The sequence below is a fragment of the Babylonia areolata genome, chromosome 2, assembly GCF_041734735.1.
Source record: "Babylonia areolata isolate BAREFJ2019XMU chromosome 2, ASM4173473v1, whole genome shotgun sequence".
In the NCBI taxonomy this organism is placed as follows: domain Eukaryota; kingdom Metazoa; phylum Mollusca; class Gastropoda; order Neogastropoda; family Buccinidae; genus Babylonia; species Babylonia areolata.
In genome coordinates this window covers 19585695-19599499 of record NC_134877.1, presented here as the reverse complement: position 1 = coordinate 19599499, position 13805 = coordinate 19585695, and the positions used below count along the sequence as shown (strand labels likewise).

Here is a 13805-nt window from a genome sequence, read left to right as displayed (position 1 = left end):
GTATTATTCTGTGCAGAAGAACACAGAGAACATTTTTGCAAGATGGCCGAAGAGGTAGAAACCTGTTTGTCATGGTTTGCTGTAAATTTAGACATTAGGATGAAATGTTAGCGTTACTTTTTCTTCTTTCTAGAAGTAGGACCATACTGTTAACATAGATAAGCAAGTGTTTTTCGAGTGCTATTTTCTTAATTCTAGCTTCGATTACGAATCGTTCGACTTAAGACCGTGATTTCACTGATTAGATACAGACAGTGACACAGGACCTACTCTTGAGTCTTGTCAACTCGCGTTTCAGATGTCACCATTAATATTTTAGTTCTGTTTCAATTCTTCCACTTCTGAGCTTGAATAAACTGCCTTGTGTTGTTTATTTAGTAGTGATAGTAGTAGTAGTAGGACCGGGACAAAAGCAAGCTTTGAAGCTTTTAGTTTTAAACAGTCCCTTCTTTGATCTCACAATGTACAAGATTTTGGTCAGGGTTCGACGCTTCAATTACATCCGTTTGTTTACCTTTGAATATATCATTCTTTTGAGTTTTTTTTTAGTGTTTGTATAATTGCTTACATTTGTCTGAGTTTCCTTTTTTAAAAATTTTTATTTTATTTTTATTTTTTAGTGCTCTTGTGTCTTAGTAGTGAGTTGCTTTTTGTTTCCTGTGTCATTGTGTGTATCAGTTGTCTCACATTCATTTTTGATTGTTGTTGTTTTTCTGTGCTTACTTATGGTTGTGTGGCATCTTTTCTTCCATGCATCATACATTTCAGTTCATGGAATTGCTTCGTTGCGACACAATTCTAAGTAGAAATTTTACAGAGCATGTATATAATTGAACCTCGAATTTTCATAAGTTTAGATAGTCTTCAAACATTACATCAATACATGCAGTGATGATTACAAAGGTACTTTCCAAGCTGTATTTTTGAAAAGATGTTTATGCACATTTTTGTGACCTAAGTAATATTTTTCTCAAGATGCTGATGCAATTTTGTGATAAAAATATTCTGGTTTATTTTCTTGAGAATAGTTTTCTGAGTTTTAAAGTTAAAATTGATACTTTACCACAACATTGCAGGATAGAGATAACTGGGTATGACTGAATTAGGAGTGAATAGGAATGATTAACACTCTAATTGTAAAAGAAGGAAGAAAAGAGAGACAAAAGCTACTAAAACCGTACCACCCAGTGGCTATGCTTAAGTCATAAGCAGGTCAAAGTGATCATGCAGATTGTTGTCTGATGTCATTGTTTTATGATTGATTCTATGCAACTTAGAAAGGGCATTACTGAGAAACTTGCGTTTAAAATTCAAGCATTCATTATTTGAAAACCTTGAGAATTTGTAAGCAAAGTAGTCAAATTGGATGTTTTGTTGCAGAGGATGGAAGTTGATGGTGAACCAGCCAGCCATGAAGGCATCAAACAGTACTACATCAGTAAGATTGAAGAGCTCCAGGTAAGGATATTTAATATTTATTTGCATATGGATCTAGAATTCGGTCAGGTACAGGCTTTGGATTATTTCGGGCCTCCTTCTTCTTCTTTTTTTTTTTTCTCCCTTTTTTCCTGTTTTTGGGACTTAGACAAGTTAGAGTGTGATGTTCATGTGTGAAAATAGAGGATAGAGTAACATCAATTTTGGAGGCTTAGTAATGTGTGGGCAGAAACTGTTTTAACAGTAATAACCAGAATTTTATATTTGATTATATTGCATATTTTTATTTTTATTTTAAGACTAACACAGTAATAGTAATATGAGCAGTTTGTGTTTATGTATTTCAGATTGTTTTATTTCAAAAATGAAATAAATAAACCAAATCTTTTTGACATACTGCTAAGTTTGCCGAAGAGGAGACCAAAGATTCATTTTTTATTTTGTTATATAATTTTTATAATCATTTTACACTCTAACTCTAAGCTGAACAGTAATGGTTTGACTGTATTCTCAGAACATACACGCATAGGACAAGAGAATGACTCTCACGTGTATACACATATAAGTATTTCATTTCCAGTTTGGTTTTAGCTCTAAAAAAGAATATATATATATATATATATATATATATATATATATATATATATATATATATATATATATATTGTACTTGAATGGTGCAGACTACCCCTTTTAATGGGCTCGAAGTGCCTCACATGAAACAATACATATGTAAATTTACAATAGTACATTATACCAGACACATTGTACCAAATACATTGAATGAATTAGCTTACAAAGTTACATGGTTATTTTTTATGTTTTTCAGATTGTATCAATGAGATGAATGCCCCGTGTTCTTCATAAGAGATAGCGTGAAGTAGTCAATATGCAATAGGACTCTTGATATTGCTTTACATTAATAAAACAAAGAAATATATTTCCCCCTTTTTTTGACATGTGGGTAGTTTAAAAAAAAAAAAAAAAAGAAAAAAAAAGAAGGGTATAATTAATACAAATATTTAGAAAGAGTTCCTCATGTTGGTCTTAAGGAAAGAGTTAAACTTTTTATAAAAAAATTATTGGTATTTTTCTGGATGCACATTGCTCACAAGCTTGTCCCTTTGTGCAGCTGATCGTGAATGACAAGACACAGAACTTGAGGCGTCTAGAGGCTCAGAGGAATGAGTTGAATGCCAAAGGTTAGTGGTGGTTTGAGCGGCTGTTTGTATCGCCTATGAGTATGGCAGGAAATTACTTTTCAGATTTCACAGTATTAAGATTGTTGTTATAACCTGTATTTAGTGTTGTTCATTGCAGTTTTTTAGTAAAAAAAAAAATTGTTTTTAAATGACAATCAGAATGATAGTTAAGAATTTGAACCATTGCTGTGTCTTTGCGCTCTGTCTCTTGTGGGGAAAAAAATCAAATGACAAGGGGAGAAAGTGCTGGTGAAATCCATTTTAGATGAAGCTTGCCTTCATAGCTCATTAGAGCATAGAACTGTAGTAGTAACCATTGCAGCATTCATTGGTTCTGGTAGTTTATCATTCCAGTTCATCTATTTTTCAATGAAGCTAGCACTACTGCTGCAAAATTATATTACAACAGCTACAGCTACTTCTGCAGCTACTATTACCAGAAAGAAAAATACATTATAATTCCATATATAATGGATTTGCAGCAGTGGTGCTAGCTTCATTATTATAGTTATGTAAGTAATGATTGTAAAAATTAAGAATTTTGGAACATATTTTAAACACACACACACACACACACACACAGAGGGGAATCTTAAATATTTATGTGACGTAAATCCCAACTATTGATGGAGAATATTCCACACTGCATAATACTGACACTGACAGTCATGCTGATTTTGTTGTTGAAACAAGTGTCCTGACTGCTTACAGTTCGCATGTTGCGGGAGGAGCTACAGCTGTTACAAGAGCAAGGCTCATACGTGGGTGAAGTGGTCAAGCCGATGGACAAAAAGAAAGTCCTGGTCAAGGTAAGAAGAGAACTGAATCAGAAATCAGAGGTTTCAGTTTCTGTGGGCTGTTTATTTCAGTGCCTTCAAAATGAAAATAAGAATTGTTCTTATATATGTGACAGAGTAGAAACTGAAGGTTCAATAGACTATTGTTTTTATTTTTTTATATGTAACAGTGTATATATCGTATGTGTTGATCAGTTTGTCACATGTACTAATCAATTAGCAATAGTTTGTCTCTTGTGGAGCGCAGCAATGGTAACTGATGACACTACATATCATAGGATACAGAGCACTGTTGTCCTTTTACTTTAATTGGTCATTTTAAAAGCCTTGATTTGAGCTGGCTGAAAACAGAAAAGAGACTAAGATGATGCATGGGGAGAATGTCCATAATAAAGTTTGCTAAACAGCTTTTTTCTTTGAAGATTATAGTTAAACTATATATCATGCAAAGCAGTATTTTGCTTTTTGATATAACTAGTGATGGACCAGATCAGCAATTTTTATTATTTTTTTGTCTTCTTTGTTGCATTAAAGTATAGGTGGTTGAAATAAATAGTCTGTTTCATGATTCATTTGATATTTTTATAACCAAACACACATTAATGTTTCAAAATTGATATTTGTTATTCAAACACAATAATGTTATTGCTGATATGAATTGCTGTGGCATAGTTGTGTTATTCAACAACTGTTGATATGGTTGTGTCTGGTCATGAACAGCAAGGCCCAGTAAGGTGTGGTTATGGAAGATGTCGATGTTGAACACAATGCATGAATGAAAAGAATGTTGTTGATGCTGCAGGTTCATCCGGAAGGCAAGTTTGTTGTAGATATCGACAAAAACATTGACATCAACTTGGTCACCCCAAACTGTCGTGTGGCTCTGCGCAATGACAGTTATGTACTTCACAAGATCCTGCCCAATAAGGTAATATGTGTGTGTGAGTGCGTGCGTGCGTGCATGCGTTTGTGCGCGCGTGTGTGTGTGTGTGCAGATGCATATTGTTCAAATACACAAGTGTAGGAATGGAGTTAAAAGCTGATTTTGCAGGGGTTGTCATTTAACAATATATGTTGTATTTCTTTTTTTTAAAATTCCATCTGTTATTCTGCTACATAGTTTGAAGAGAAATTGGTAGATGTTGCTACTTTGTTTTATCTCAAACCTTTCACTTTTTATTGTGCATAAGTTGTCACTTGATGCTCTCTTTTGTATGGTAGTTTAGTTGTGTTATTTTATTGAATACGTTGTGTGATTGCAGGTGGATCCACTGGTGAGTTTGATGATGGTGGAGAAGGTTCCAGACTCTACCTATGAGATGGTGGGAGGCCTGGACAAGCAGATCAAGGAGATCAAGGAAGTCATTGAGCTACCAGTCAAACACCCAGAACTTTTTGAGGCTTTAGGCATTGCACAGCCAAAGGTAAGACTACAGATTCTGCTGACGTCTGTATAGTTCAGTTTCCTTTTGTGTTTGTGAACAGTTTGCACAATGCAGCTGTTTATTTCATTCTTTTTGTTTGTTTTGTTTTGTTTTGCTTTTTCATGTGTGCCTGTTCAAAGTCCAGATAGTTAGGCTAAAGAGGATAATGATCTCTGATAGTTTCATACTGAACATATGTTTTGATAACTGGAATGATTGTGTGTGTGTGTGTGTGTGTGTGTGTGTTGTTTTGGTTGATAGGGCAAATTTCATTAGCCCACACTTCCTCTTTCACAGTTTCACTTTCTCCTTTGGATCCTTCTTTGCCTCTGTTTCCCTTCATTCTGCCCCTTTATGTGTGTAGTCAGAAGTGAAAGCAAAATGATTATATATTTATTCTTCCTGCTTTTGTTCAGCCAGTGTGGTGTAAATGTTGTCAGGACTAACGAACAGTGTACTGTGTTCAGGGTGTGTTGCTGTACGGCCCCCCTGGCACAGGCAAGACATTGCTGGCTCGTGCTGTGGCCCATCACACAGAGTGCACCTTCATCCGTGTGTCTGGCTCTGAGCTGGTGCAGAAGTTCATCGGAGAGGGGTCTCGCATGGTGCGTGAACTCTTCGTCATGGCCAGGTCAGTGCTTCTGCTTCGTGCTTCTCTTTTGATTGGTTTGTTAGTTACACACAGGTTGAAAGTCAGCACCCTTGTCATGTGATGTGTCTGATGGGGATAACCATCCCCAGGAAAACAGAAAAGGATACCATTGATACCACCAGAGCAACATATTGTGATGGTTGGGCAGTGACATTGATGGTTTTTATATTGGGTGTCTGCCATTCAAAGTGACAACATGTTGAATGTGAACTCAGCACTCTAACAACCACCCTTTCACCATTTCTTTTGGGATTCAAATAACTATACAGAGTCTAGGTTTGGTTCAGGACATGATGTGTCATTTGACGGTTCACCTCAATATAATGTGTCATATTCACAAAATTAATTGGTTAGGACAGATAACCCCTTACTCCCGACCCCAGTGCCCTATTTTGGCCATTCTACACCCCCAAAATTTGTAACTGAATTTTTCTTTTGACCACCACACTTGTTGGAATGTGAAATAAGTGTGAGTGTCACACAGAGAATGGAACAATCAACCAGCAAATGCCAATAGCCATCCATCATTCATCTAAAGTCATTAGATTTGCTGACAATCAAAATTGTATGGCAGTTAGTGGGTGCATAAACAATTGGGAATGTTAATGTTCACAATGGCTTTCATTAGTTGTTATCCTCAAGACTCGACAGTGCAAACGGGTGATGTGCTCCAGAGTGGCACACTGGTTTATATTTAGTACCTGAATATCAGGAAATGGTGGACTATATTTAATTGTTTGTTCATATGCCATTCATTGGCTGAAATTTAAATTTAATTACACATACTTAACCGTGATCCACTAGTGCAGTCTCCAGCAGGGGTCTGATTCCTGTCCTGTGCAAACTACTATAGCTACGGCCGATAACCTCCCGAAGTAGGTTGCCTCCCCTGTGTGTCCCTGACTAGCGCCCTCTTTTTTCCGGCAGGCATCTTGACTCCTGAATTTCCTGTTATCTGTGACATGGATAATTCACTGACACTGTTTTTACCTTTATCAATAATGAGAATGCATTTAGCTTATAAAAGCAACTGTCGTCCATGTAGGCAGAACATGTTTTTGATCACTTGATCAAAATGATTTCTTGCCAGAATTGTTCTTTTCATTTGCCTAATTTTTGTTTCGTTATAAGTTGAAAGAATGTCTCAGAAGGTGAGTGTTTGGGACTCCATATTTGAAGACAGTGCAGTGATCCAAGGGGTCTGGTACATACAAGCTGTTATTTTAACCTCACCTTTGCCAGCAGTATGTTGTAGGTACAACCAGTCTTACACTATTATTTTGTTAAAAAAAAATCAAGCAAAAATCATGTACATGGGTGTTTTTTTTTTTCTTTTTTCAGGGAACATGCACCTTCCATCATTTTCATGGATGAGATTGATTCCATCGGTTCTTCCCGTTTGGAAGGAGGTTCAGGAGGTCAGTTTGTGTTGTTGTTGGTCTGGTCTTTCCTGTCTGTCTTCTTCATTCTTCACGCTAGTTTTCTTTGATAGGATTATGTTCATTCTGCCTGTCATTGTAAAAACTTAGCTTGTTTTGTTTGCTTATTTGTCAGCATATATGTGACAGCAGACCTGCCTAGTACTACGATTCGTCCATAGTTTCTACGATTCAAGCCCCCTGACTACGGCACTGCGGCTGAGTAAAGAAAAAAAACTTAGCTTATTTTGTTTGCTTATTTGTCAGCGTATATGTGACACTGACAGTCAAGGCAGGGGGGCAGTGGAAGAAAGCATGTTATATACCATCCTCACAGTTAGTAGAGAGCTGCTTTTCTTGTTCCTGTATCACTAGACACAACATGCAGATCAGACAAGTTTCTATTGTCAGTTGGCAGTTCCATGATTTCTCAGCATGTATTTTTCATTTGTATGCATTCCCTTGTGCTTCAAACTTGTGTGAGTGTGCATGTATGCAAAGACACATACATAATATACAGGTTGTTGATGAATGGTGTTAGTGAAGTGTGAGGTAATTGTTGACAGTATTAACCTAGGTGTGTTTGGATACAGGTGACAGCGAGGTGCAAAGAACCATGCTGGAGCTGTTGAACCAGCTGGATGGGTTTGAACCTAAACAGAACATCAAGGTAAGGATTCCATCTGTCATCTGTGTGACTTTCAACACTCCAGTTAGTTAGGTTTGTTCTTTCAGTTAGTTTATTCATCAAAAAAAGTATAAGCTTTTCTTTTTTTTTCACCTATTGCCTTTTTTCTCTTTGTCTTTCTGTCTGTCTCTGTCCGTCTCTCTTTTAAACATGTTGAATGTTGCTTTTATGACTTGGTTTTAAATTGATGTGCTGACAACAAAGCCTGCATGGTCCTTGTCCTTTTCTCCTCAGGTGATCATGGCCACCAACAGAATCGACATTCTGGACTCTGCCTTGCTTCGGCCAGGCCGTATTGACAGAAAATAGAGTTCCCTCCACCGAATGAAGAGGTAGGTTTCTTTGCTTTCTTTCTGTGGTCAGTCGTGATACAGTTGGGAAGACTGCAGAATTATTGATGTGCATGATAATGTGAAGTTGTAGGTAGATTCATCATTCTTATTTAACTTTGAGAAAATAATGTATACAGCTAGAAACAGTGAAAGTGTCTGTTTTTTCTGGCGGTGCCTGAACTGTGTTGAAATGGGGAGACTGGTCCACACAGTCAAGTATCGTCCACTTCACAGATGCAACTTTGGGTCTGTTGCTCTAATTTCCTGACCAACAATGTCTGTATCTCTCAGGCCAGGTTAATGTCGGGATATGATTATGACAGCAAGCATAGAGTACAGCCTTGTCACTTAGACTCAAACCTAAATGGACCTCCATAGCAGCATCGTCATCATCATCATCATCCTTCCCCCCATCATCACTAATATAAAAACACTCCCAAATTATGTGGCTTTCCTTGCCATACTCTCACTGTGATTTTAGTTTTGTGTGACAAAACAATTCTGTTGAAGTTTAAACAAACACACAAAAATACAACAACACTGACGCATGCATTCCTTGTTTATGCCTTGTAAGTGAACCAAATGAAAACCACAAGTTCATTATTGTCTGTTGTTTTTTTCCTACAGGCACGTCTGGATATTCTCAAGATTCATTCCCGTAAAATGAACCTGACACGAGGCATCAACCTGCGTAAGATAGCAGAGCTTATGCCTGGAGCCTCAGGTGCAGAAGTGAAGGTGGGACCATCATTTCATGATGTCTGGATTTCTTTTCTTTTTTCTTGTTGCTCGCTTTTAAAATAGAGGAAGGGGGAGGGACGGATCATGGGGTAGTCCAGATCTGGATGAAGAAGACACGGAAGTTTTTCAGAATGTTTCTGTGTGCTTAGAGACTTCATAAGACATGCATGACAAAAATTGAATGAATGCATTAATTTTTCGTTGTTCTTCCTAATCATTACCATCTGATTATCAAATTCCACATGAAAAGAACTACAATGTGCTTCAGACATCTGTTTATGATTTTTTTTCATGGCAAAAGTTGCATGATGTAGTTCTTCAAAGAGTTGTCTTTATATGAGGACAGAAAGCTTGATCATTTAGAATGTATTGGAGAAAAAAAAGAAGAAAAGGAAGATACACACACACACACACACACACACACATATATATATATATATATATATATATACACATATGCAAGACAAAATTACCATCAGTGTGTTTTTTGTACCACCATCAATTTTTGTTTTTGTTTTCAGGGTGTTTGCACAGAGTCTGGAATGTATGCTTTACGTGAGCGCAGGGTTCATGTCACACAGGAAGACTTCGAGCTAGCCGTGGCAAAGGTATGTATATCCTGTGTCATGCTTTTGTATATCAAAATTAAAAGTTCATACAGTATGTAGGTAAGGGAGAAATGGTGAAGTGTGCAGGTAAGGGTGTATCAGTGCATCATAGGAAATTACAGTATTTTATGCATTGGTCAGTCATCAGCTGCTGTTTGCGCTGATAAATAAAATAAACGCATAAATGTGGTTCTAAAATTTGATTGGACTTCTTCTCAAGTGGAACATGTCATTCATCCAGAATTGACATCTTTTATTGAAAGTAGTTTCTGAGCAGCCACACATTTTTGCATCACCTTATTTGGCTCACATGTAGGCCCTGTTGACTTTGTGCACAGTGTCACTCTGGTCTTCTGTGCACAGTGTCACTCTGGTCTTCTGTGCACAGTGTCACTCTGGTCTTCTGTGCACAGTGTCACTCTAGTCTTCTGTGCACAGTGTCACTCTAGTCTTCTGTGCACAGTGTCACTCTGGTCTTCTGTGCACAGTGTCACTCTAGTCTTCTGTGCACAGTGTCACTCTGGTCTTCTGTGCACAATGTCACTCTAGTCTTTGGCATACTGATGGCCTCAGAGCTTTCACAGCATTTTCTGTCAGCAGTGTCTTGGCATGTGAAAGAAGTTGCAAGGTGCATGAGAAGCACACCCACTCAAGACTGGTTGAAAAAATATGTAATGGCGAATGTGTGTAAACCTTCCGTGGATGCGAGTTACAAAATGAAACTAACCCTTAAGCAAGCACGAGCATACCTTCCAGCTGGAAATGGCTGCACATCAACATTCTTCTTTTGGAGGCCACAAGTCTGAATTTGTTGAAATATGCAATGGGAGAACAATTGTTGACATGGTGCGTTCATTGTGAACCATGCAGTGACGGGTGCTGCCTTGTGGTGTTGCAGGTGATGCAGAAGGACTCAGAGAAGAACATCTCCATCAAGAAGCAGTGGAAGTAGCTCCTCAATCACCCATCTGTCGCATGCTTCTCATCCATCATCATCATTTCACTGGTTGCTCATTGGAACAACCCAGTTACACATGTGTTTGCAAACTACTTTCTGATCTGTGTACAGTGGAAAAAACCCAACAAATGTCAGTTATGCTCAGTAATCACAGTTTAACCTTTTTAGTAAAAAGACGCTGTAGCAAAAACGAAATAAATGTTCTCAGCCTCCTGCTTTGATCTAAATCAGTTGAAGCATGGCAGTTAAACCTATGATTGTTCAGGACTTCATGGCTGGTGAGTGGTTCTGGACTTGTGTGAACAGCGTGGTTGTGCAGACATAACAAGGAGTGAATGTTACATGGTTTGGATCTTTATTTATTGAGTTCAAAGATTTTGTTTACCTGCATTTTAAAGAGTAAAGAGATATACAGATTGATTCTAAAACAGCAATGATGGGGTGATATAAAAAGTAGATGTGTTCATGTCCAGTCTCCTGATTGTAGAGTTTAGTGTGTAAACAATGTAAAAACACCAGAATTAGAAACATTCAGTTGATCAGAGACTGAACTAATAAATATCTGTAATTGTGAGCTATTTCCAAGTATTTTGTATGTCTTGCAAAAAAAATTGTTCTGTGTTTGAAATAAACCTTCAAAGGCAATATGGTGTGTGTGTTATTTACTAAATCCTCTTCTTTCTTACTGTGTCGGTGAAGAAGCCAGAAAGTAGTGAGAAGTATGACAGTCAAGTAGGTTACTGCACTGGAGGTAGATGCATGTTGAGTCGTTCCTAAGCTTTTCTTTTCCATAATTCATGTGTTGTATCAAGTGGTATCACACACAAGTCTTGAAGGCCCGTCAAGGCCTTGCTTCTTGTAAAGTGATGGTTTCATCTTGTAGAATTCATTTCTGGACTTATTGAAGTTAATTACAGAGAGAGGGAGAGTTGTCAGTGTGCCGTGGTGTGACACTATTTCAGACTATGTTCCCAAATCAGAATTGATTCAAACATCATTGGGGAAACCAGATTGTGTGAATTGGTTCAGTTTCAACGCTGGCCATATCTGCAGATACAGGCCAATGAATTAATGTAAATGATAGATAAATTAAGTAACATTATAAAAAGAACAAGCAGTTAAGGGGAATGGCTGATGTCCTCAGCATGGCCTAATGCTATAAGGAGCTACATGGTTAGGATAATGATAATGTGTCCTGAAGTTTTTTTTTCATTTATTAAGGTTTATTTTAATGGGTTTTTTTGTGTGTTTGTGACAGTTTCATTTTTAACGTGGTTGGAAATTGGTGCAGTTGGGCAGTCCTGATATGGCCCTGTAGTCAGCTGGACTATAAGCAACAATAATGATAACAATAATCTAGACCGAAAGAGAAATAATCTGTACAATTGTACTGCTTGATAGCTTGTCAATGCATGGAATACCTGCAGTGCTGGTGAATGTTTAATTATAGGACAATGAACTGAGTTGTGCTCAGTCTGTTCAGCTTCTCTCATTGAAGGAAGTTACCCAGGAAGGTGGCTGATGGGGGAGGAGGTGGCTCATCACACACCTTTCTTTGAAGACATAAATGCAACACTCGGCCTTCCAGCTGACAGGCAGGAAATGACCCTCAGGAGATGCATAGAGTGCTTGTCAACCTGCTCAGAAGCTTTCCTGCTTTGTGAGCAGCTTCCATGGAGAACTGAAGTTCTTGATGGACTTCCTTTGCTCTTCCATGATAGCTGTTACTTTTTTCTTTTGCATATGTGAGCTGCGTTCTTGATGGACTTCCTTTGCTGTTCCATGATAGCTGAGTTACTTTTTTCTTTTGCATTTGTGGGCTGCAACTATCTCGTTCACAAGTATGTACAGACTACAGATGAGATTTTTACGTGTGTGACCATTTTTTACCCCACCATGTAGGCAGTCATACACTGTTTTGGGGGTGTGCACGCCAGGTATGTTCTTGTTTTTATAACCCACTGAGTGAATGCTGACATGGATTACAGGATCTCTAACATGTGTTTGACCTCCTGCATGTGTTTTACTCACAGGTTCAGGCACTAGCAGGTCTGCACTTATGTTGACCTGGGTGATGGGAAAAAACTCCACCGTTAACCCACAAGGTGCACCAAAACTGGGCATTGACCTCAGGAAATTTGAGTGATAATCCAGCACTCTGACCATTCGGCCATCACACCCATATGTTAGTTTCAATTTTAAGGGGACATCGAATTGTATGGACTGATCAATCTATGCTGTACTGGGTCAGAAAAGACAGTATCACACAAGTCTTGAAGGCCTTGCTTCTTCTTGGATGAATTGTTTCTATCTATGACCTGCAAAAGAAAAATGCCATTGTGACATGGTGACAATCATGAATGGCTGAATCAGGAAGAGTTGAGTGTTAAATAATTTTATTGAGACAATTCTTGTCAATCATTGCCAATGGCTATAATATAATACAGATTATTGTGCGTTGATAAGATAAATCATCCAGTAAAAATAACTCATGATAAAGCATCAAATATAAATATGAATTCACAACCAGTTTCACTTTCTTTCTCCCCATCATCTTCCTTTTTTTTTTTTTTTTTTTTTTTTAAAGAAATCGGGAATCAAAATGTTGAAATATCAGTTGGTACATATCAACAGAACAGGACACTCTCTTTCCCACCTTACTCCTGGATCAGTGCTTTTTACAAAAGGACAGGATTTTACAGGACAGGAATGCCTAGGTTGAGAAAGAATGCCACAATGAACAGTGAAAAACAAACATCAACAATGATGAACATACTTAAAAGCTCTAGAAATTACATTTGCATAACACCATGCACAACAATCCTGATAAGGAGAAGATCAACATTTATGAAAATAAAATTAGAATTTAAGAAAAAAAATCAATATTTCAATTTGATTACAACATATATACTTTTTACACAGCACCTTTAACTTCACCTTCAACTGTTAATTCTTCATGGATTGCTTTCCGGTACTGCTTTGATTCTGTATGGCTAAGGCCTGAAAGTTCTGTGTTTCTGAATGGGGCTCGAGAGTTGTGTTTGTGGAAGACTGTTACATATGTTAGCTTTTACATGTTAATGCCTCAGTTCATAATCATGTTATTTTTACTTTCAGTCGAATTGGTTCTTACCAGGACTTTAAAGGTTTGAGTACTTCCTTAATAATTTTCTATTTGGCCGTAATTATGGTTGTCTTTTTTGATAAATTTAGTCAGCTTTGGGTATTGAAACAAACTTGAAAAAGTAATCTTCAGCATCTTTGACATGGTACCATTGCCTAAACGGGGCAACTTCTGGAATAAAATAAAAAAAGAATTTCCTCTGAAAGGAAAAACAGACATTTAGGAAACATTCAGTACATATCATTAAAACATGCACATACCATGCAGGTGAAAGAAGTTGAAATCAATGACTGTGCTCACACACATTGGAACAGAACTGCTTGAAATGATACACTCTTGGGGTGACATATTCACAAGTGAGAAAACAGAATCAACTCACCAAGAATTACTTTCATGACCGCTTCTCTTCTATGCCATGCTCTTT

The 13805-nt window shown here is 37.5% G+C and overlaps 1 protein-coding gene across 1 annotated transcript; it reads left to right on the top strand.

The window, feature by feature from the left end:
• Position 1: 1 nt before the first annotated feature.
• On the top strand, positions 2 to 13574 carry LOC143298811 (26S proteasome regulatory subunit 8-like). Its single transcript, XM_076611793.1, is given in 14 exon segments — positions 2 to 54; positions 1381 to 1458; positions 2570 to 2639; positions 3351 to 3448; positions 4239 to 4364; positions 4699 to 4860; positions 5328 to 5491; positions 6854 to 6930; positions 7524 to 7600; positions 7853 to 7922; positions 7925 to 7950; positions 8578 to 8688; positions 9213 to 9299; positions 10198 to 13574. Coding segments are annotated over 14 exon segments (1212 nt in total). The 5' UTR covers positions 2 to 42; the 3' UTR covers positions 10252 to 13574.
• Positions 13575 to 13805: the final 231 nt, after the last annotated feature.